Here is a 23,890-nt window from a genome sequence, read left to right on the forward strand (position 1 = left end):
CCAACTTCAGTTCATCCCTTGGCATCCTTTTTTGGCTATTAGCTCAGTGATCCTCTTCTCTTGGAGTCCTTCCTGTCGACTCCCCTCATCCCCTTCACATTCTTGCAGGACCTTTCACACCTCTGCTGCATGTCCTCTGAGGTCTGTGGCCATGTCTGATTCTCCTCTGTGCCCGTGACATGGTGTCATTAGTGCTGGTTGAATGACAGAATGAATGGGGGTCTCCTCCCTCAGAATCCTGCTCCCTTCCCTCTGTGCCCACAGTCTCTCCCCTCCTCCCCCTCCCTCCCTTGATCCTCTGCTCCAGGTTTTCTCCAATGAAGGCCAGTTCAAGTTCCGCTTCGGGGTCCGAGGGCGCTCACCTGGGCAACTGCAACGCCCCACAGGTGTGGCAGTGGACACCAATGGAGACATTATTGTGGCAGACTATGACAACCGTTGGGTCAGCATCTTTTCCCCAGAGGGCAAGTTCAAGGTGAGAACTGTACAGTCACTGCACTCTACACCTGTGGAGATCAGCTGAGGTGACCATTCTAGTGCCTCCTGGTGACCGGGCCTGCATTGGTCCATCCTCAGCCCCACCAGGCTGGATAAAGGCCCTTATGTGTATTCCTTTCTTTAGACCAAGATTGGAGCTGGCCGCCTCATGGGCCCCAAGGGTGTGGCTGTAGACCGTAATGGACATATCATCGTGGTTGACAACAAATCTTGCTGTGTCTTCACCTTCCAACCCAATGGAAAGCTTGTTGGCCGTTTTGGGGGCCGAGGCGCCACTGACCGTCACTTTGCAGGTATTAGGAGAGAACTCAGACATCTAATCTCCCAGTCCCAGAGAACCCCCTGGGTACCCCAGCTCTAAAGACCCCTCCTCCTGTGTCTTGGCCCTAGAGCACCCCCTCCCTACACTGTACCTTAGCACCATCACACCAGAGACCCCACCCTCTCCTAACACCCCAGCTTTATCATCACAAGATCCTTCCCCATCCCACTCAGTATCCCAGCTACTGCCCTAGAGACCACTTTGTATTTTCAGGGCCCCATTTTGTGGCTGTAAACAACAAGAATGAGATTGTAGTGACGGATTTCCATAACCATTCAGTGAAGGTCAGTGTCTCCCTTCATCTCCTGTTTCCCCCTGGAGCTCATTCATTTGCACAGTAAACATTTATGGCGTGGCTACTTTGACTCAGGCACTGTGCTAGAAGTGATGGGGATACAGTGATGAATCAAGCAAATACTTTTCTTGTCTTCTTAGTAATACTCTAGTAGAGAAGAGTTAACTGTCGTAGTATAATATGATGTGATTCTGTGGTGCGGAAGTATAGGGACATGTGGGGGCATAGTGGAAGCATTTGGCTCAGGTGAGACCGAGAATGACCTAAAGCACCAGTGGGAATTAACCAGAAGGTAGAGAAGAGGGAGAGGATTTCAGGCAAAGGGGACCAGAAGAGCCAAGATCTGGAGGTGGGAACCCTTATGGTGTGTTCAAGAAATTACAAGTAGTTTAGACTGGGTTTGCAAGGATGAGTCTCGTGTGTCCTTTAAGGAGCTTGTTCCCTTCCTTAAGAGCTATGGGGAGTCACTGAAGTATCGCAGGCAGCGGGGGTGGGTGGTGTCTTAGAAAGGTCATTCTGACGGGGGCAAGACTCAAGGCAGGATGATCAGTCTTTTGCAATAATCTACATAAGGACCATTGCAGTGGAATATATACATAAGATACAGATTAGAGATAGAATCAGTTATTGTGTCAGTTCATTAGCTGTCTAGCAGAGGAGAAAGTGGAGTTGAGAATGACTCATGGCCAAATGGCTATTGCCAGTCACTGAGAGAAATCTCAGAGCTGCTTTCCTAGGGAGGATGGGCTGTTAGATTTGATATTCCGAGGGACATCAACTGGGGACATCCAGTGGCCGTCGGGTGCATGGATGGGAAGCCTAGGAAAAACAGCTGTAACTGAAAATCGGGGGGTCCTCAGCCCTGGGCTTCAACCCTTCCTCCTCCATGGCCTCGCCCTGTGCCTGAAGCCAGGTTCCCAGTCCCCAGCCCTTTGCCCTGCAGGTGTACAGTGCCGACGGAGAGTTCCTCTTCAAGTTCGGCTCCCATGGAGAGGGCAACGGGCAGTTCAACGCCCCCACGGGCGTAGCTGTGGACTCCAACGGGAACATCATCGTGGCTGACTGGGGCAACAGCCGCATCCAGGTGAGGATGTCCTGAGGGTGAAATTTCCTTCTATGCCCCGTGTCCACACACAGCCCTAAAGTGCATCTCATTGGCCTAATCTCACCTCTCCATTCTTCACTCGTCCCCCAGGTATTTGACAGCTCTGGCTCCTTCCTGTCCTACATCAACACATCTGCAGAGCCACTGTATGGCCCACAGGGCCTGGCACTCACCTCGGATGGCCACGTGGTGGTGGCCGATGCTGGCAACCACTGCTTTAAGGCCTACCGCTACCTCCAGTAGCTGCACAGGGGCCCTGCCTGGCTCATGGAGGGATGGACATAGGAGCGATTGGACAGGAGGGTCTGGCCCGCAGCTGCACCAGACTCGGCAGCACTGAATGTGGGCTGTGGGCGTGGGTGTGCCCAGTGCCCTCCCTCCCCCATCTCCCACCCCCACAGTTGCACTTTATTTATTCGGTTCTTGCTTTGGTGACTGGGTGGGCCTGGACTGTGGTCCCAAGGACGTGTGCAGAGCTTCACCCTACCCCCTTTACACACATCCCCTGTCCCCTCTGTCTGCTACCCACCCCCCGGCCTGAGGCCAGAACAGCCTCTGACTCCAGGGCAGAAGTCCCTCTGGTTGTCTCCCTACCGCCCCATACACACTGACAGAGACAGCAATACCCCACTCTCCATAGTAAATAAATGTGTTCGCCACGTGGTTTTGCTGCTTTCTTTTGAGGGGGCTGTGAGGGGCTAGGATGGTGGGACTAGCTCTGGACTAAAAGGTAGGCAGGCAGTCAGGCATGTCACCCAGATTCCCAAATAAGTCCTGATGTTTTGAAACTTCAGGCGAGGAGAGCAAGGGAGGTGAGCCCCTGGGGTCCTGAGCCACCTGCCAAATCACCATCCCCAGGCCCTGCATCTTCTGCAGAAATAGTAAGTCCTTTGGCTACCTGCCCTGATGCTAAGAGCCTGGGAAAATGACCCTTGCCCTGGACACAGCCAGCACCTGCAGGAAGAACATTTCAGGGTATGACAGCAATCCTTGAGGCCCAGGCCTGGGTTACAGACCTGCAGCTAGCCCAGGTGGAAGCTGTGTGGCAAACCCTATGGCCAATTGTAGAGCTTGGTCCAGAAGCCCTGGAGCCCTGCTTCATCCACCTGCCCTCCATCCCAAGATTGCTGCCCTTTTCCCACAATAGAACGAGGTCCTAGTACCCCCTCTGAGATCTAGTCTGCCCAGGTTTGGCTGCCAATTCCAGAGCTAATAACAACCAGCTCTCAGTGATTTGGAAGGTAGGAACTATGGTACTCTCTTTCTACAAAAGGTTGAAACTCAGAGAAACAGGGCATTACACTGCTGAAGAGCAGAGCCCAGACCTGAACCTGTAGCTGTTGTACTCCTAACTGGTTAAGTTGTAACACTTATGCCCGTTGCACCTAGCTTGGTGACTGGCAGCGAAGGCACTCAGTAAGATTTGGGGAATGATGGATCTGAGACGGTTGGTTATGTGAGATCATGGGAAAGCTCAAGACATTGTCCTAGTGTAGCACAATTCCTGGGATTAGGTGGGAGGGCCTGTCCATGGCCCTGTGGAAGACAATGGGGGCTTTGCAGAGGTCAAGGGGGACCAGAGGGAAGTCTCAGTTATGATCACCTCCCAGGTCTTCCTAGGCAGGTGGAAGAACAGGACCTCCCTGAAGGTTCTAGGGCAAGTGTTGAGCCTGCACTTGTGGCTCAATGAGTAGGATTGCCTAAGGCCAGACCCTGACCAGCAGAGATGATTGCTTAGTCATCAGTCACTCAGCGCCAGTGGGGGCCTTCCTGAAAGCCTCAGGTGATGGTCTATTCCTCCCCTACATCCTCATTATGAGCAAAGTACCAGCAATGACATGAGGATCGAGGCTCCAAGTTCCCAGCCCTCAACCTTTCATGTGCTTACATTTTAGACACCTAAAGTTAGCAGGGGAATAAAATAGCAATAAAGATGAACTTCCTTGGGTGGGAAGTCCCAGATGGCTTTCCTGTCAGCCTGATAACAGGCTGCTGGGGCTGATTCCATACATGCCAAATCAGACTACCTAGGCCATGCAGAAATTGTCTCGAGGTGGGGTCACTTCACTTCCTCCTAGACATAATCTCTGTGGAAGTTTTCTTCCCAATTCAGGCCTCGGGCCTAGAAGTAGGGGCAAGCGGTGCCTGGCAGTGGAGGCTGTGCCTTGACTGAATTGGCATAAGTCTGAAATAAGTCTTGGGGTTGCAGTAGAAGTCTGCTGGGACAGGTCAAAAGTTTATTCTGTGGTCCTGAAAGGGCTCATGCCTTGCTTCCGTAGCACTGCCTGGTGCTCAGAACAGCCCTATGGCCATATGTAGCCTGCAGGTTCATTTATTCACTCAACAAGTAGTTCTGAGCACTTCCTGTGGGTCAGAGTGGTGGGCCATGGGAACAGAGACTGAAATGCCCTCAAGCCTATGGTTTACTGGGAGAGGCAGCTGACCAAGTAACCACGTGAAACTAAATGTGTAATGACAATCGTGTTGAAGCTGTGAAAGAATAGAAGGCAGTAAATAACATAGAGAATATAGTGTTACGGAGGGTGGGCAAGGAAGGCTTCCTCGAACAGTGACCTGTGGGTGGGGGAGAGGGGGCAGGTAGGGAATCAGCTGTGTGAAAAAAAGAAAGTAGGCCCTGGATGGCTTGCACAGTGATAGAGGGTCAGCCCAGTGAGTGGATGTTCCAGGTTCGATTCCTGGTCAGGGCACACAGGAGAAGTGACCATCTGCTTCTCCACCCCTCCCTCTCTACCTTCTCTCTCTCTCTCTCTCTCTCTCTCTCTCTCTCTTCCTCCCTCTCTCTCTCTCCTCTCCTCTCCTCCCACACCATGGCTCAATTGACTCAAGAGGATGGCTCCATGGAGCCTCTGCCTCAGGCACTAAAAATAGCTGGTTGCGAGTATGGCCCCAGATGAGTGAAGCATCAGCCCCAGATGGGGGTTGTTGGGTGGATTATGGTCAGGTCGCATGCAGGAGTCTGTCTCTCTATCTCCCCTCCTATCATTTGAACAAAGAATAAAAACCAAAAAAAAGTAGAGGAGGTAGAGCCCTGGCTGGTGGTGCAGTGGATAGAGCATCAGCTTGGCATATGGATGTCCCAGGTTTGATCCCCATCAGAGCACATATGAGAAGCAACTATCTGCTTCTCTTTCCCTCCATTTCCTTCTTCCCCTCCAGCAGCCAGTGGCTTGATGGGTTGGAGCGTCCCAGGCAATGAGGACAGCTCTGATGGTCCAAGTTTTAGCCTTAGGCACGGAGTATAGCTCAGTGATTCAAGCATCAGTCCCAGATGGGGGTTGCCGGGTGGATCCCAGTAGGAGTGCATGTGGGAGTTTGTCTTGCTATCTTCCTTTTCTCACTTAGAAGAAGAAGGAGGAGCCAGACCAGGCGGTGGAGTAGTGGATAGAGTGTCAGACTGGGACATGGAGGGCCCAGGTTCGAAACACTGGGGTTGCCAGCTTGAGCATGGGCTCATCTGGTTTAAGTAAAGCTCACCAGCTTAAGCCCAAGGTCGCTGGCTTGAGCAAGGGGTCACTCGGTCTGCTGTAGCCCTCCTCCGGTCAAGGCACAGATGAGAAAGCAATCAATGAAAAACCAAGGTGCCACAATGAAGAATCGATGCTTCTCATCTCTCTCCCTTCCTGTCTGTCTGTCCCTATCTGTCCCTCTCTCTATCTCTGTCACAGAAAAAAAGGAAGAAGAAGGAGGAGGAGAAAAAGAAGGAAAAAGAAAAAGGAAGAAGAAGGAAGAAGAGGAGGAGGAGGAGAAGTAAGAGAAGGTAGAACTCTTTTCCATGGCAGAGTCTGGACAAGATGCACAAAGAAGGCACCTAGCTAGAAGGAAAGAAGAAAGAATAGGTCATCGGCCTCAGACTTCAGATGGCTGAAGGAGATCATGTATTTGGTGTCTGCCACATCTTTGCATTCTTCCATGACACTCTTGTTCATGTCACTGATCTTTCTGGCAGGGAAACCATCACCACGTGACTGGTGGGATGAAAGTAAAGGCTGACTGAGATGAGTCCTCTTCACTTTCTGCCATGTTGGCTGCCCAGGATGTGACCCGCAGACAAAGAGCTAGGCATCACTGTCTTCCATATAAAACTCCAGGCCACAGGAGAAAATAGGACCAAGACCCCTGGACTAGAGGCCCAGTCAGCTCTCGGAGCCCTTGCGTGCTTGGGAACAAAGATTGGACAGATAGAAGATGTCACACTTATCCCCTCCAATAGCACCTACAGGAAGGCAGGTTACCGAGGTCACCATTGGTGAACAGTACTCCTCAAATTAATGTTTTCTGTTAAAAAATTGGCTTTGTGGGGGCTTAAAAAAAGAGAGGAGGTAGGGATTTCCAGACAAAAGAAGGACAGGTACAAGATCTTGGGAGGGTCAAGATCTTGGTATGTTGAAGGACCAGAGAGGAGGCTGGGGTGATTGAAAAGGAAGGAGAGTAGAAGGAGAAAGGAGTGTGACAAGTTTGGAGAGTCTGGCCTGAGTGGGATCATTTCACTCAGGTAAAGAGTTTGGATTTGATTTGGAGTATAAGAGTAAACAATGGGAAAGTTTAAGTGATAAGGATAAAGGGATGCTTTATGGGATAAACTGGCAGCTAGACAGTGACTCTGGGGGGAGGTGAGAATGAGGATGTAAGAAAGTTGAACATCTCTCTAAACAGCTCCTCTTGAAGACCATGGATATTTTGAAACCATCTATGGTCTTCCAGTTCTAGGAGTATTTGCTAATAAAATAACTGGGGCTCTGGCTGGTTAGCTAAGTTAGTTAGAGCATTGTCACGAAACACCAAGGCTGAGGGTTCAATCCCATGTCACATATGCAGGAAGTGACCAATGAAGAACACACAACTAAGCGGAACAATAAATAAATGCTTCTCTCCACCCCAAGTCTCTCTCCTTTCCTTTTTCTCTCTGAAATCAATCAATTAAGAAAAAAGAAAGAAAGAAAAGAATTGGGCAAAGGCACAAAGATGTGTGTGCATCAAAGTTTATCACAGCTTTATTTAAATTAGAAAAATAAATCCCCCAAAACCTAAATGTCCATCAGCAGGGAATGGTTACATAAAGTTTTGCTTAAACACATAATGGAATTGTATGAACCCTCTAAAAAGGATGCCTGAGATACACTGTTAAGACAAAAAGAACTTTTAAAAAAGTAAATCTTTGTTGAAAAAGGGTGTTGTAAGAACAAAAATGGTTGCTGGCTTGAAGCCCAAGGTCACTGGCTTGAGCCTAAGGTTGTTGGTTTGAGCAAGGGGTCACTCAGCTGGAGCCCCCAGTCACAGCACGTATGAGAAAGCAATCAATGAACAAAAAGTGCTGCAACTATAAGTTGATGCTTCTCATCTCTTTCCTTTCCTGTCTGTCTGTTTCTCTCCTTTGCATAAAAATAAATAAATAAATACCATCCAGTAAGTAGCTTGTTACTGTGTATTTCTTCCCAACTGTGCATTTATTTGATGATGTCTTTTTTTTTTTTTTTTTTACAGAGACAGAGAGAGAGTCAGAGAGAGGGATAGATAGGGACAGACAGACAGGAACGGAGAGAGATGAGAAGCATCAATCATCAGTTTTTCGTTGCGACACCTTAGTTGTTCATTGATTGCTTTCTCATACGTGCCTTAACCGGGGGCCTTCAGCAGACCAAGTAACCCCTTGCTGGAGCCAGCGATCTTGGGTCCAAGCTGGTGAGTTTTTGCTCAAACCAGATGAGCCTGCGCTCAAGCTGGTGACCTCGGAGTCTCGAACCTGTGTCATCCATCTCCCAGTCCGACACTCTATCCACTGTGCCACTGCCTGGTCAGGCTTTGGTGATATCTTGTTGGCAATATGAAGATGGCCATGATATTTATACCACAGAAATTAACAAATGCTACAAATCAGGGCTTTTATCCTTCTGGAGAGCTGTCTCCTAAACGTGTACCAGCATCCCCTGTGATAGAGTATGGAGCACACTCCCAAGAGTCAGGCAGCCAGAGCTTAATCAAGGCTCTACCGCTTGCTAAGAGCGGGATTTGGCTGAAATACCTAATGTCGGTATCTTCATTTGTAAAATGGGACTAATGTTATCATAGGTATACATATGATTCAATGAAATAATCCCTATTAAGTGCTTAGCACCATGCCAGGCACATACATGTGCCCATGGATATGAGCATATTATTATCATAATGATTTATTCATAAAGAAGTAAGAATGGGGCCCTGGCCGGTTGGCTCAGCGGTAGAGCGTCGGCCTGGCGTGCGGGGGACCCGGGTTCGATTCCCGGCAAGGCACATAGGAGAAGCGCCCATTTGCTTCTCTACCCCCCCCCCTTCCTCTCTGTTTCTCTCTTCTCCTCCCGCAGCCAAGGCTCCATTGGAGCAAAGATGGCTCGGGCCCTGGGGATGGCTCCTTGGCCTCTGCCCCAGGCGCTAGAGTGGCTCTGGTCGCGGCAGAGCGACGCCCCCTGGTGGGGAGAACGTTTCCTGGTCGGGCGCATGCGGGAGTCTGACTGTCTCTCCCTGTTTCCAGCTTCAGAAAAAAAAAAAAAAAAAAAAAAGTAAGAATGGACTATGTAGGAAAGCCCATGTAGACAGAGCAAGCAGAAATAGGCATGTTGGAGGCATCTGTGGGGAGCAGTGAGCTCTTTTTGGTACCTGGAACTTCACCCCTAAACTCTCTCAGCTTGGGGAAAAGAGGAATCCAGTCTCTGCTCCCTGGAGCACCCAGCCTCGGGCCGCGGGCCCAGCACACCAGCACTCAGCGGCCAGGAGAAATGACTGAGGCTGGAGAGTACAGATCAGCAGCAGATCATTCCAAGTGACAGTGGGTCAGTGTCCAGCTCACATGTGGTCCCGGGAAATGCAAGAGGAATCCCCACCCACGTAGCCTTGGGCAGGCCGGCGTTCAGACCCTCCCTGGGGAAGCCAGAAAGCTGCTGGTTGGGAGGATTGAGAAGACCACATGGCAAAGCAGATAGTTGGATTTTTCTGGGCTTGACTTTCCCAGGAACTCAAGCAAAAGATTGAGGGTTCCCAACACACTCTGGGTAGCAGAAATTTGCAGAAGAAAGGGTTGTGCCACTGAGGCCTCGCAGGTGCAGGCGGCCTGAGAGGAGTGAGGGAGAAAGGCTGTGGAGAGCTGGTTTCAGGGAAGAAGAAAATCTCTGGGCTCAGGCCTCAGGTTGAAGGGTGGAAGCACACTGGTACCTGAAGCCTCCAGGGGGCTCTCAGGCCCAAGTGAGAACAAGCACTTTTCTTCGGCTCAGGTCAGAGAGCTGGGAAAGACTCCAGGACAAGAAAGAATTAATGCCCCCCAAGAGAGAAAAGAAACAAGGCCCGACAAATTTTGAATCATCTGAGAAGAGCTGCTTTGTGCCCTGTGCCCAGCACCAGATGGACAACGCATCCGCAACCTAGGTTTCCAAATGAATAGGCCTCTTCCTCTTAGCCCCTGCCCGGAACTTGAGCTTCAACCTGAGTTGCTTGCCACACAAAAGACTCTGCTGGCCTACTCCTGGGGCAGGGAGAAAGGCTTCTCTAACAGTATCTAAGGCATCTTAGCGTAGACAAGCGAATTAGGAAACAGTGAAAAGAAGCCATAAAACCCTCTTCTGGGATAGTTCAGGGGTGCAGTGAGGGAACCAGAGCCGTGTGGTGAAGATGAGGCCGAGCTGAAAACCTGTCATCCAGTACACGTGCTGTCTCCCCTCAAGAGCCCTGCCGGCAAGAGGGGAGGCCATGACCCCGCCCCAGCAGGTCCGTTCAGAGCTCTGATACAATGACTACGGAAGACTCTCTCTATGGGTTTGTGTGTGTGTGTGTGTGGGGGGGGTGTAATTAGTAACTCAATGTGAAAACTTCCATCTCCCCAGGCAGGCTCAGTGAAATCTGTGGGACACAGAGACACGGTTCTGGAGCTTAAAAAACAGTTGTTGAAGGGATTGCTGATGAGGGAGAATCCCAGGAAGGTTCTCTAAGACCTTAGAAGCTGAGAAAGGAAGATGTGAGAGGGAACCTGGGAGCAGCAGTTTCCAGAGCCCAGGGACCATCAGCTGGGGCGGAGCAGGTCCAGCCAGGGATGCCCTGCAGAGGGGAGGTGGGGGATGTTAGGTATCTGCAGCAGGAGCCGTGGCATTGCCCACGCTGCCAAGGGCTTGGGGAGTCCAGCTTTGCCCACTAACCAATGGGGAGGAATGATGCTAACAAGGCACGTTTTCATTTCTAAGCCAGAAGAGGACTTTGAGCCTGATGGCAGAAGCCCAGTGACACGCTGTTCCAATGCTGCCTGGAACCCTTGTTTTCCTGTTGGGAGGAGCCTTTGCAGAGTAGAAGAGGAATCTGAGACCTTTGCTAAGGTTGTATAGGGAGATGTCGGGGGCACGGAGCTAAGGGAGAGGGATCAGGCTGGGCTAGGGAACAAGGGTCTTGGAACCATCAGCCTGGACATCGCTGACTGCTTCAGCCTCAGCAGGAAGTCTCGGGTAGAAATGGGGCAGGCTTTGGGAGAGGCCTCACAGAGTATCGAAGATAGCAGGTATTAGAGGTCACAGGTGAGGTCCCAGAGATAAAGGAAGACAAGGGATATGGGGCTCAGACACTGTGTCCTGTGACCAGTACCATGAAGGCCACCATATCCACAGGAAAGAGAAACAAAACCATAAGATGAAGGGCAGTGACAAGGGGACCTGTGACCCCTTTATCACAGTAGGCTTCCCACCATAACACACCCCTAGGCTCTGATATTCCCCTTACCCCAGGTGGGAAATCATCAGAAATTTGGCTGCAATGCTAGTCAATACTTGAAATCTATTTTTCATTCAACAAATATTGAGCACCTGTTATATGCCAGGTACTATCTGTGGTGAAAAGAATGTAATAGTAAACAAATAATTAGACAGATGAAATAATTTCAGTTTTAATAAGTGACACAAAGGAAGCAAGCATGGGTTTGAAATGGCTGGATAAAGTAGTCACAAAAGGCTTCATTGAAAAGATAGCATTTTGGCCTAGTCGGTTGGCTCAGTGGTAGAGAGTTGGCCCAGCATGTGAATGTCCGAGGTTCGATTCCCAGTCAAGGCACACAGAAGTGCCCATCTGCTTCTCCACACCTCCTCCTCTGCCTTCTCTCTCTTTCTCTCTCTCCCCCTCCTGCAGCCATGATTTGATTGGTTTGAGCACATCAGCCCTGGGCCCTGGGCACTGAGAATACTTCTGTGGAGCCTCTACCTCAGGTGTTAAAAAAAATAGCTCAATTATTAGCAAGACAGGTAATAGCAAATGTTGGAGAGGCTGTGGAGAAAAAGGAACCCTCATCCACTGTTGGTGGGAATGTAAAGTAGTACAACCATTATGGAAGAAAGTATGGTGGTTCCTCAAAAAACTGAAAATAGAACTACCTTATGACCCAGCAATCCCTCTACTGGGTATATACCCCAAAAACTCAGAAACATTGATACGTAAAGACACATGCAGCCCCATGTTTATTGCAGCATTGTTCACAGTGGCCAGGACATGGAAACAACCAAAAAGCCCGTCAATAGATGACTGGATAAAGAAGATGTGGCACATATACACTATGGAATACTACTCAGCCATAAGAAATGATGACATCGGAACATTTACAGCAAAATGGTGGGATCTTGATAACATGATACGAAGCGAAATAAGTAAATCAGAAAAAACCAGGAACTGCATTATTCCATACGTAGGTGGGACATAAAAGTGAAACTAAGAGACATTGATAAGAGTGTGGTGGTTGGGGGGGGGGGGAGGGAGAGGGAAAGGGGGAGGGGGAGGGGCACAAAGAAAACTAGATAGAAGGTGACAGAGGACAATCTGACTTTGGGTGATGGGTATACAACATAATTGAACGACAAGATAACCTGGACTTGTTATCTTTGAATATATGTATCCTGATTTATTGATGTCACCCCATTAAAAAAATAAAATTATTTAAAAAAAAATAGCTCAGTTATGAGCATGGCTCTAGATAGGCAGAGCATTGGCCCCAGACAGGGGTTGCCAGATGGATCTGGTTGGAGCACATGCAGGAATCTGTCTCGCTATTTCCCCTCCTCTCACTTGGAAAAGAAGAATAAATAAATAAATAAAAGATAGCATTTCAGCAAGAATGAGCTGTAAATATTGTGAAACTTGTTATAGTTCTATTTATTCTGTGATGACTAAATACAGCACTTTCCCCTTAATGTAGAAATTACCAAGAAAGACTAATTACTAGCAGGCATCTCTGGAAGAGAGACACCTCTTCCTGTTCCATTACTGTCAGCCCTTCCCTCCCAGGTGCAAAGCTCTTTGCCATGGGGGTGGGGCCAAGGGTGGGACTTGTACATTGACAGTGAAATTTTATTGATTTATCAAGGGCAAAGTTGAAGATGCTTGGGAATGCCCCAGAAAGGCTCTTAGTGAAACTTGGAAATAACTGTTCTCCGAATGTTTCTAAGTATGTTTGTATGTGTGTGGCTACTGAGTATATAAAGTATCAGTGTCTTTAGCTGCCTTAGAGCAGGGTTTGATACTTAGTATGCAAAACATGTTCCTATCCTCCTCTTCTCGTCTCCCCATTGTGAAGAGAAGTAAATCCAACCACAGAAAGGTGATCTTCAATCAAGCTACCCGCTCCCTTGATCTTATGGGCAGCCAGATCCAACACCAAGGTGATGAGAGACACACACAGCTGGGCATCAATGGTCTGGGCTAGTCACTGCTCAAAAGTCATTGAAGGGGGATGGGGCCTCCTGCCCGGAAGAGTGAGTCTTGGACTCAGATTTTTGCACAGACCCTGACCTTATTTACACTGATGTAATCAGCCAATATTGGCCAAATCCTGACAGACAGCTCATTCCCAGCAGGCTCGGAGGTGGGGGCAGTGCTGTCGCCATCTCTATAAAGGGAGTTCAGCCAGGTGACCAGAGCTGTCTTGGGGCCTCTCCAGCTCAGCATGGCTCGGGCACCAGGAGCACCAGTTGCACTGGGGTTGTTGGGCCTGTGTTGGTCTCTGACCATTGCCCATCCTGTTACTTCGTGAGTAAAGCTGATGCTGAGGAAGGAGGACTGGGGTTTGGGCTAGACAGAGCCTTGGGCTCAGGAGCTAAGGAAGACAGATTGGGCCTTTTGCACCTAGACATCTCTCTGTCTTCTCTCTAGGACTGGAGGCTCTGGGAATGGAGCTGAAGGTGGGAATAGGATCAAGGTGAACCCAGACATGCTTGGTGAGGCCCCGACTCCCTGAGTGTGTCTGTCTGGCTGTCTCTCTGCATTTTATCATCTGACTGTTTTTTTACTTTGTCATCTTCCACCCTCCACCTCAGAACTCTGCTCAGATGGTGTGGGCTTTGATGCTACTACTCTGGCTGACAATGGGAGCATGCTCTTTTTTAAAGGTAAGAGAGACTGGGGTTAGGGTATTTGGGATCTCAGACTCAATCCATTTCATCAAGTTTGTATCCATCTTTGGGAGATCTTAGGAATTATCTGAGTGTATTGCTCACAGTTTCTCTGTAACTATCTTACTTTTCCAAAACTTGGCTCTCAGTCTCTCAGTGAGTGTGTTTTTCAGGTGAGTACATGTGGCAGGCTCACCCCTGGACCCGGAACTCAGTCTCAGAGAGGTGGAAGAATTTCACCGGCTCCGTGGATGCTGCCTTTCGTCTCGGTCATGACAGAGTCTTCCTGATCAAGGTACTGCTTGGTCAAGGTCAGGGTTGGGCCAAAAGTGCTGGAATCCACATGAGAGACTCTCCCCAAGTGGACCTGGCATGGAGACCTTACCTATAAGATCCAGTTTTCCTTCCCCGAAAAAGCTCAGCTCAGGGAGTGTGAGCCTGGCAAGCACAGTATCCAATGATGGTTTTTCGGGCCTAACCTGTGTTCAGATCAGCCTGCCGCTTCTCACACCACTGGCCATCCACTTCTTCATGGCTTTCTTCCCTGGGCTTCCATGACCCTGCATCAGGTTCTCTTCATATGATGATCAGGTTGTTCAAACACACTTGCATCTGGCCCTGGCGGCAGGCGAAGGAAGCAATCCAGCCTACTGTGCCCACTATGCCATGTTCCCTGGCCCAGGTGGTGCACGTGGAGGAAAGGAAGCCTTCTCTTAACTTGCACAAAGGCTCTATGAGGTTGGAGTGGTCCTCACTACCGGCTTTGTTTTCCCTTCTGCCTCTTTTCCTGCTCATCCTCAGTTGTTGTTTTTTTTATCCTTGGCCAGTCCCTGAATGTACCTTGGGGATCCTTACCAACTTCCATACACCCTTCCTGGGTGATCTCCACCATTGCCATGGCTCTGAGGACCCTCTTATGTTGTGGACACCAGATCTGGATTTCTCCCCCAAGCTCCAGACATCTTTTTCCAATTTCCTGTCAGACATATTCAACTTAGATGTCCCATAGGCACCTCAAATTCAGCATCCCCTATGGCCCTAGCCACTTGGCTCAGTGGTAGAGTGTTGGCCCAGCTTGTGGATGTCCCAGGTTTGATTCCCGGTCAGGGCACACAGGAGAAGTGACCATTTGCTTCTCTACACCTCTCCCTCTCCCTTTTCTCACTCTATCTCTCTTTTCTCCTCCCACAGCCATGGCTCGGTTGGAGCCAGTTGGCCCTAGTGCTGAGGATAGTTCCATGACCTCACCTCAGGTGTTAAAATTGCAACAGAGCAGCAGCCCCAGATGGGCAGCGCATTGCCCCATAGGGAGCTTGCCAGGAGGATCCCAGTAGGGGTGCACGTGGGAGTCTGTCTCTCTGCCTCCCTGCTTCTCACTTAAGAAAAAAATTTATCATCTCTTACATTGAGCTGAGTATGTGTTCCCTATTCCAGTGAATGGCACCCCCATGCACTGGTTCCCTCAAGTCAAGTGCAGATGGTCTTGAGATTTGGCCCTTGGTTATCTTTTCAGGTTAATCGCTCATTCCTATCACATTCCCTGTGCCAGCTACAAAGCACTCCCTGTACTTCTCGGAGCACACTCTGTACATGCAGCTCCCTCTGCTGGGGACACTTTCTACACTTGTCCACCTGGAAAATTCCTGATCAGTTTTTCATTCTTGGCCCAAATGTTTCCTTTTCTGTGAAACTTTGGAGGAATTCTCTAGATAGATTAGCACTGCCCCTATATTCCCAATGAACTTCACATGCTTTCACCTTGGTGGTTGCATGTGTAGGCGGTAGGGACCTTTCTGCATTTGTGCAGTGAAGGCAGGGCCTTTATCCTCTCTATCTGGTATAAAGTAGTAATTCTTTTTTTTCTATTTTTTTAGAGAGAGAAAGAGAGAGACAGGAAGGGAGAGAGAGAGAGGGAAGAGAAAGATGAGAAGCATCAACTCATAGATGGTTCACTTTAGTGGTTCATTGATTGCTTCTCATACGTGCCTTGACCAGGCGGCTTACATTGAGCCAGTGACCCTTTGCTCAAGCCAGAAACCTTGGGCTTCAAGCCAGTGACCTTTGGGTCAAGCCAGAGACCTTGAGTTCACGTTGACAATCCTGCACTTAAGCTGGCAAGCCTGTGCTCAAGACGAGTCCACACTCAAGTCGGTGATCTTGGAGTTTCCAACCAGGGACCTCAGTGTCCCAGGTCAAAGGTCTATGCACATGTCACCACTGTTCAGGTTATAGTAGTAATTCTTGAACTAACAAATGAATTAATAAGTAAATAAATGAACAAATGAATGTATGAATGGATGAGTGACTGCAGGACACTAGTAGGATTCAGCCGATTCACACCAGTTTGGCAGAACCGATACCTAACTTTTTGTTTGAGTTCAGCGAACCAGTTGCTGAAATGGCACTTACTGTAATCAGGGTTCTCTCTAAGGTGGGCACTGGGCAGCCGCCCAATGTGGCAATCACAAATTTACATTCCTTACTCTTTTTTAATGTTCAGCTGCACAACAGCGTATTCTAAGTGTCTGTAGTAATGTTCATTCTGTCCATAGGTGAAAAAAATTTCAAGTGAGGTGCCAATCAAGGAGCAATATGGAAATATCTTAGATAACAGTTTTATTGTTTTTTGTCAGGTATTATTTAATATTTTTTATTAATATTTTAAAACTCTCCTATAACACAATCTAGTTTTGTGTACCTATTTTATTTTTTTATTTAAGTATTAAATGCATGAAATAATAAACTACCTTTCAGTATATTATTTTTAATACTTAAATGCTCATTAGGATAGAGAACTGGTTGTTAAATTATTTGAATCCCACCACTGCTGCAGGATCACTATTTGTGGATGTGTTTGCAAAGACTAATAGTGTTGCAAGTAAGTGTGCCATGGAAGTGTACGATTGTACATAGCCAGATTGTGTGTGTGTGTGTGTGTATGTGTGTTATGGTGATAGTGACAGGACTTAGACAAACTAAGGGTATGTATTTGTGTAAAGAGACAGCATATTGTTGTCCAAAGGTAGCCGGAGAGCGTGTGGGGCTGCAGGAGGATATTGTATAACAGACCAAAGATGTTGTGTATCAGTGCAGGATGGCAGCCTGTGGGGGAGCAGAGTTAAAAGCAGAGTGCTTCTGTACACAGGGAGACCAAGTCTGGGCATACCCCCCTGAGAAGGAAGACAAAGGATATCCAAAGTTGCTCCAAGATGAGTTTCCTGGAATCCCATCCCCACTGGATGCAGCTGTGGAATGTCACCGTGGAGAATGCAAAGATGAGGGCATCCTCTTCTTCCAAGGTCAGTCCAGACTGGAATGAGAGAGGCTGGAGCAATGGGTTGGTGGTGATAGAGGCAAGAGGTAGGAATGGTGGTGGTGGAGCTATTATACAACTCCCCAAGGAAGGAATGAAATAGGCCAGTTATGGTCTGAAGGTCAAGCAGGGGAAGGAGAGGAAGTTATCCTGGAGAAGGTAACTGGTTATAATTCTGCTAGAATTTCCTCATTGTTCTCCATGACCCTTAGGACAAATATATGTTCCTTAGTCTTGCATACAAGGTTCTCCATGACCAAGTCCCTGTTAACCCTCCAGCCTCAACTCTCATCATCCCCTTACCTTGAGTATGGAGTTCCAGAAACTCGATGCTGTTCCCTGTGCACTCGATTTCCTCCATGCATCAGACTTTCCTTTATCTGGAGTTCTGTCTCCCCCTCTTGTCTCACCCTGCCCTGGCAGAGGTGAGAATGCCCCAGCCACTGGGCCCACTGGAATTCATCCATATGCCCCAGCTCCCACCTTACCTCTGTGGTATAAGACCTTGGCCTTTGCCTTATAACTCCTGCTTCAGATTTCAGTTTAAGTATCACCTCTGGGGAGTTTTTCCTGACTCTTCCCCTTCTCTTGCTGAACTGATCGTGTACACTTTGCTGCGAATTTTATTGTATGATCACTCTCCTCAACTGTTTCCCTGCTGGGCTGTGAGGTCCATGTGGCCAGGATCATATTTGGTCCATCCTGGAGTCCAGTGTAAACACAAGGGACAAAATAGGCTGGCCTCCTCAAATACGTGTTGATTGATTGGACAAAGGTAACCGCACGTGGTTCTGGGACTTGGCTACAAAAAACAAAAAGGAGCGTGACTGGCCAGCCGTTAGCAACTGCTCATCCGCCATGCGATGGATCGGCCGCTACTACTGCTTCCAGGGCAACCAATTCCTGCGCTTCGACCCTGTCACGGGAGAGGTGCTTCCTAGGTACCCTCTGGATGTCCGAGACTACTTCATTCCCTGCCCTGGCAGAGGTGAGACTGCCCCAGCCGCTGGGCCCCCTGGAATTCATCCATACGCCCCAGCTCCCACCTTACCTCTGTGGTATAAGACCTTGGCCTTTGCCTTAGCCCCGTTTCTGTTCTGACTCTTCCGAGTCGTCCTCATATGGTGGGAGCCTATGAGGCTCCGAACCCCAGCCAGATCTCCCGCCTTAGACCTCATTCTGACCTCTGGCCTCTTTGTTCCTCCTTGCCTATTTCTCCCCCAGGCCACGGAACCGGGAACAGGACTGGCCAGGAGAATAAGCGCTGTAGCACTGATCTAGTCTTGTCTGCACTGCTGTCGGACAAGCATGGTGCCACCTATGCCTTCAGTGGTGAGAGATAGCCCCAAACTCCCCACCATACCTGCCCTCCTTACCTCCCATCTGTTTCGCATGTATACCATCTCTGATACATTGCTTCCATTTTCATCACTGCGTCCCTTATTTTGGCCCTCAGCTCCCATCCTTAGCATGACTTTTTTTCATCCCTCTTCTCCTCTGATGCATATTGTTCAACTTGTCTCTCATTGCCCAGGCCTCTAACTTCTGCCTCCCAGCACCACCTGCTCGCGGGTCTGTGCCCTCTCTGGTCCTCTCTGGGGTCCTGTGACTCCTCATATTATCTTTGCTCTTGCATTTTTGCTGAGTCCTCTGGCTCCTACTGAGCTGATCCTCAGGAGCTCCATCTTTTTCCCAGTGGTTGCCTCTTATGTCCAGGCCTCTGAGAACAGCATTACCTGGGTATGAGATGTTCCCAGTACCAAAAACCAGCCAAGAACAGTTGAGTCCCTTAGATCTTTAGGAGATAGTTTCACTAGCCCAAGGAGCTTTTTCCTCCTCCAGACTTGTGGCATTAATTGGTAAAAAGCCATCTAATGATACCTCGAGATGCTCTGGCATTAGTCAGGCAGGTAGTGACAACTGCTGGTCCACGCTTAAGTATAGCTCTGAAAGAAAGAGTGACCAATTACATAATACTCAGCCTAAGACATATACTCAGATACTCATGTGAAATAGAGGTGAGGATATAGAGTAGTGAAAACCCTCTTTTCCTTCTAACCCCTGGACAAATTTGAGCAGATATGACTACCAAGATATAGTGAAAAAATACACAGTCACAAGGAGAGCCTGTCCTCACAACAGGAATGAAAACATACATCTGTGACAAAACATACACCTGCTGTGAAAATATACACCTATACTGAGAATATATACCATAGTAAAAACACTTAAGGTTCAGGAGAACATGCAACTATGATGAGAGCATGGGACTGCTGGGAGGAGATACACATTCACAGAGAAAGAGCACGCGCGCGCGAGAGAGAGAGAAAGAAAGAAAGAGGGGGGGGGGGGAGAGAGAGAATGAGAGAGAGGGAGAGATTAAGAAAACAGGCTCACAGGGACCACACAAAAATGGAGAGAACACACAGCACTGAGAAACCACAGAACCTCAAGGCCATGTGTCCATAAGTAGAATGCAGCTGAACTCCTAAATCAAAAGTATTAGGGCCTGACTGGTGATGGCGCAGTGGATAGAGTAAGGACCTGGGATGCTGAGGACCCAGGTTTGAAATCCCAAGGCCACTGGCTTGAGTGTGGGCATTTTCGGCTTGAGTGCAGGCTCACCAGCTTGGACATGGGGTCTCCGGCTTGAATGTAGGATCATCTATGTGATCCTATGGTCGCTGGCTTGAGCAAGAAGTCACTGGCTGGGCTGGAGACCCTTGGTCAAGGCATGTATGAGAAGTGATCACTGAACAATTAAAGTGTGCAACTATAAGTTGATGCTTCCCATCTCTCTTCCTTCCTGTCTCTCTCTCACTAAATAAATAAAAATTTTAAAAAGAATTAGGTATTTTCCATAACTGTGCTATAGAGAGAGCCTCCAGGCACAGAGAGAACACTATTATGTTAAAAATACCCAGATGATGTGAGAACTCACTATCTTGGCAAAAACCCCAGTGTGAACCAGTTACTCAGCATAGGACTAGCTCTCTCCTCTCTCAGATAAATCTTTCTCTTTTCTCTATCTCCTAGCTTCTTTTCCATTCTCTCACCCCCGCCCAACTTTGGCTTGCACGTGGACTACCATGTTCCACCTTTTCTCTATTCATGATCTTTTAGTCTCAGATATCAACTGGTAACTGTCTTAGTTTCTTTTTCCTAGCCAGATTTCCAGAGAGGGAAATATTCTTATTTCACCACATTAGAGTGGTTGCTGGTCAGTCTATGCATTGATGGATCAGGGGCTCATCCCTTATTTCCCCTGAACAAAGAGCAGCATAGCTCTGGTTCTCAAAATAAGGGATGTGAACAGGGTGGTTTCAACAGGAAGGGAAGGTGGCTATGTAGTCACCATGGCATGCCCAGTAAACAGCTATAAAGATAACTTGTGGCTGCTGCAGGAACATCAGCAAACATGTATCAAGTGCCTGACAGGCACTGGGTGTTGTTATAGGCACTGGGGTATAGTAGTCAACATGGCAGACAGGACACCTCAGAAAGCCTCCTAGAGGTAGGGAGAGAATTAAGAAAGAGAAAAAAGGAAAGAGAATACTTTTAAGTAGTATTAATAGCTGTGAAGTGTTCTGTGAACACCAGAATGTTTCTTATGCTCAAATATCATTCAGAGTTAGTATAAATAAATTTAAAAGTCATTGATATTTCAAAATATAAAATTAAAAACATGTCTAAAAAATCTGTAAAAAAAAAAAAATAAGAGGATAATGGGATAGAGGTGAGAAGAATGAGAGGCCCATTCTCTGAAGAGAGGATTTTTTGAGCTGAGAGATCAGTAATAAAGAAGAGGAAAAGCATTTTAGGCAGGGTGGTTAGCAACTACTTTGCAGAATCAGGAGAGGGGGCCAGCGTGGCTGGGCTGGAGTACAGTGAAGGGGCAGGTGAGTGGCTTGAAAACAAGTAGGTTACATAGGCCAGGGAAGGGTTTTTAACTGTAAAAGTAAGCCAGAAGTGTTCTTAAGGACTGCTATGATATGTTCTGACTTAATTTTTTTAAAAAAAATAGCTCACTCTGGCTTCTTATGAAATATGTCATAGAGATATAATTGTGTAAGCAGGAATTATAGCTAGCAGTTCTTGCAGTTGTCCAGATGACAGGTAAAGACAGCTTGGGTTAGACTAACAGCAGCAGAGGCAGTGAGGAGTCAGCATAATATATTTTGGGGGTCAAACTGGCAGCATTAACCAATGCATTGGATATTAGTAAGAGTGAGAAAGGGAAAAGAGAGATTTCAAGAATGAATTAGTTTTTTGGGACTAGGTAGCTAGGTGATTAGTTGTTCCTTTTTCAAAAATTGGGAAAGACTAAGGAAGGAGTGTGTGTGTGTGTGTGTGTGTGTGTGTGTGTGTGTGTGTGTGTTTGGTGGGGACAGCAATTACTTTAGATATGTTAGGTTTCTGGTGCCTCATGGCCCCAACTGGACAGGTCAGGTCGGCAGTTGCATTTGAGCCTGACACTGAAAGGAGAGGGTCCTTCAGAGCTGAAGAGAACAGATCAAAAGTCATCAGCATGTAGATGGCATTAAAGCCCTGACTGGGTGAAATCACCAAGAGAGTGAAGGTAGAGAAGAGGCCCAAGCTGGGGGACTCCAATATTAGACATCAGGCTGAGGAGAGAATAGTCCGAAAGGTAAGAGGAATATGGTAGAGTCTAGTATCACAGGAGCTAAGAAGCAAAAAAGATTTGAGAAGGGAGTTGTGAGCTGAGAAGTAGAGTAAGGAATGTTGCTGAGAAGTAGAGTAAGGAAGACAGAGACTGGACCATGGACCATTAGATTTGGCAAGTTGGAGAATACCGATGCCCTTGAAAAGAAAAACATTAATGGAGGAAGGAAACAGAAGTGTAAGTGAAGTGGGATGAGGAAGAAAAGGTAAGTAGTAGCTCAGACAACTGCTTCAGTACGTTGTTATGAAAAAGGAGAGAAGGAAATTAGGGTGCAGCTCTGGCTACTCCTGCTCCCCCCCACATACCACTGGGATTAGAGAATATAGCCAGTGAGAACACCTTGCTGTGGTGCTTCTTTTTAACTTGTCACTGTCTCTCATTGCCTGTCATCTCTGCACATGGACATTTGAGATGTATAGGGAGCTCCCAACAAACTCCATGACATTGCCCTTCTGTCAGGCCCCTGCTGATTTCAATTTCAATCAGGTCACATGCCCAACTTTGCGGATCAAGTTCTTTCCTACTTCCTCTTACTTGTCTTCTTTCCTCCTGGCCTCTGGATGCATTCTTTCCTTCCTCTCAGGACTCACCCTTACGTCTATCACTTGCCTCTTTACTGCCTGGCCTTTGACCATCAGCACTAGAGGTGCCTCTAATAACCCACAGGATCCCACTACTGGCGTTTGGACACCAGCAAGGATGGATGGCATAGCTGGCCTATTGCCCATCAGTGGCCCAATGGTCCTTCAACAGTGGATGCTGCCTTTTCCTGGGATGATAAAATCTATCTGGTCCAGGTATGTGTTGGGAGAGAGAATTGAGGTAAAGACGGGGAGAATATCCAACTCTATGCTGATTAATGTCTTTTGTCCCACAGGGCAATCAGGTATATATCTTCCTGGCAAAGGGAGGCTATACCCTAGTAGATGGTTATCCAAAACAGCTGAAGAAGGAATTAGGGAGCCCTGCTGGGATCAACCTTGAGGCTGTGGATGCAACCTTTATCTGTCCTGGATCTTCTCGACTCCATGTCATGGCAGGTGAGGGAAATATGGGTGCTAAGGGGTGGCTTGTTCTACAATTTCTCCATAGCTTAGATTCCCATCAGATGATAAGGGTTAAGTCAGAATCCCCATGATGTGGAAGCCATGTTATATCTGGTGCTTTCTTCGCAGGACGGCAGCTGTGGTCGCTGGACCTGAAGTTAGGAGCTCAAGCCACGTGGACGGAGCTTTCTTGGCCTCATGACAAGGTTGATGGGGCCTTGTGCACAGAAAAGTCTCTTGGCCCCAATTCATGTTCTGCCAATGGCTCTGGCTTATACCTCATCCATGGCCAAAATTTGTACTGCTACAGTGATGTGGAGAAACTGAGTGCAGCCAATACCCTCCCCCAGCCCCAGAGAGTGAACAGCCTTCTGGGCTGTAGTCACTGATGGGGCTTCTGACACGAGTCCGGCCCAGAGCCTTCTCCCACTTTCCTTACAATAAAACCAGAGGGCTTCTTGCCTTGAATCAAGGAGCCCCAGTTGTGGAACAGCCTCATTTTTTTTCTTTGAATTGAGAAGAGTAATGCTGGTGGTTGAGGCCAGGCAGGTTCTCATTGACTTTAAGCAGACGGTAGAGGAACTGAAGAGCCAGAAAGTGGCAGGCCATATGCATTTATTGGAGGCTCACAAAGATAGGTGAGCGAAAAAATAAAAAAGGAAAACAGATAATAAACAAAGGAAAATCTGCTTTTCACGGTGAAGGGCAAGGGATCAGAAAAACTGCACATTATAATGGTGGGAGAGCAATCTGGGAGTATCACCCCTGAGGGAAAGCACCCATTGCCTTTCATAGACTATAAGCACGTGGTGCTGCCATGAGCTCATGCACTAATCAGGCAAAGTGCTTGCAGCTGGTAAACCAACGAGTAAGCCTAACACAGCTGTTTTCCCCACGAGAAGGTAGTAACATCTCTTTTGAGGTTCTCTAGCTCGAAAGAGGATGTGGGAGGCAAGGGAGGGGAAGGCTGTGGGAAAAACCTCATTTCTGCCCAGATGATCCTAAATCCAGATCCTAAACTGGTTTCTTCTGGACTATCTACAAGCAGAAGGAAAGAGAGTACCAAAAGTAGGAAAAGAAACTGCTGTTTTCACATAGCAAGTAAGAAGTGGAGTAAGAACTCTGACCCAGCCTACTAATAACTGACTACCAGTTGGCCCTAAGGCATCAGCTATTCATGTGCCAAGTGGATTGGCTCAGAATTGCCATTTGAGGGCATGGAGACCCT

At 48.0% G+C, this 23,890-nt stretch overlaps 2 protein-coding genes and 1 pseudogene across 6 annotated transcripts in view; all 3 read left to right on the forward strand.

Moving 5' to 3' along the window:
- TRIM3 (tripartite motif containing 3) overlaps positions 1 to 2,884 on the forward strand; it is a 27,794-nt gene extending 24,910 nt beyond the window's left edge. For all 5 annotated transcript variants that reach the window (XM_066366531.1, XM_066366528.1, XM_066366536.1 and 2 more), the window contains 5 exons: positions 308 to 475; positions 623 to 791; positions 1,034 to 1,104; positions 2,059 to 2,199; positions 2,311 to 2,884. In XM_066366531.1, the coding sequence (XP_066222628.1) occupies positions 308 to 475; positions 623 to 791; positions 1,034 to 1,104; positions 2,059 to 2,199; positions 2,311 to 2,463 (702 nt within the window). In that variant the 3' untranslated portion in view covers positions 2,464 to 2,884. The remainder of the gene's footprint in view (positions 1 to 307; positions 476 to 622; positions 792 to 1,033; positions 1,105 to 2,058; positions 2,200 to 2,310) is intronic.
- LOC136388002 (small ribosomal subunit protein uS11-like) lies at positions 2,496 to 6,491 on the forward strand (annotated as a pseudogene).
- A 6,615-nt stretch (positions 6,492 to 13,106) lies between these two features.
- Positions 13,107 to 23,154, forward strand: HPX (hemopexin). The gene is made up of 10 exons (XM_066366546.1): positions 13,107 to 13,257; positions 13,381 to 13,445; positions 13,545 to 13,616; positions 13,793 to 13,914; positions 16,765 to 16,918; positions 17,708 to 17,920; positions 18,157 to 18,264; positions 22,283 to 22,413; positions 22,494 to 22,656; positions 22,792 to 23,154. The coding sequence occupies exons 1-10, from the start codon at positions 13,175 to 13,177 to the stop codon at positions 23,049 to 23,051; spliced, it is 1,371 nt and encodes a 456-aa protein (XP_066222643.1). The 5' UTR covers positions 13,107 to 13,174; the 3' UTR covers positions 23,052 to 23,154.
- Positions 23,155 to 23,890: the final 736 nt, after the last annotated feature.

Source organism: Saccopteryx leptura, chromosome 1, assembly GCF_036850995.1.
Source record: "Saccopteryx leptura isolate mSacLep1 chromosome 1, mSacLep1_pri_phased_curated, whole genome shotgun sequence".
NCBI lineage: Eukaryota > Metazoa > Chordata > Mammalia > Chiroptera > Emballonuridae > Saccopteryx > Saccopteryx leptura.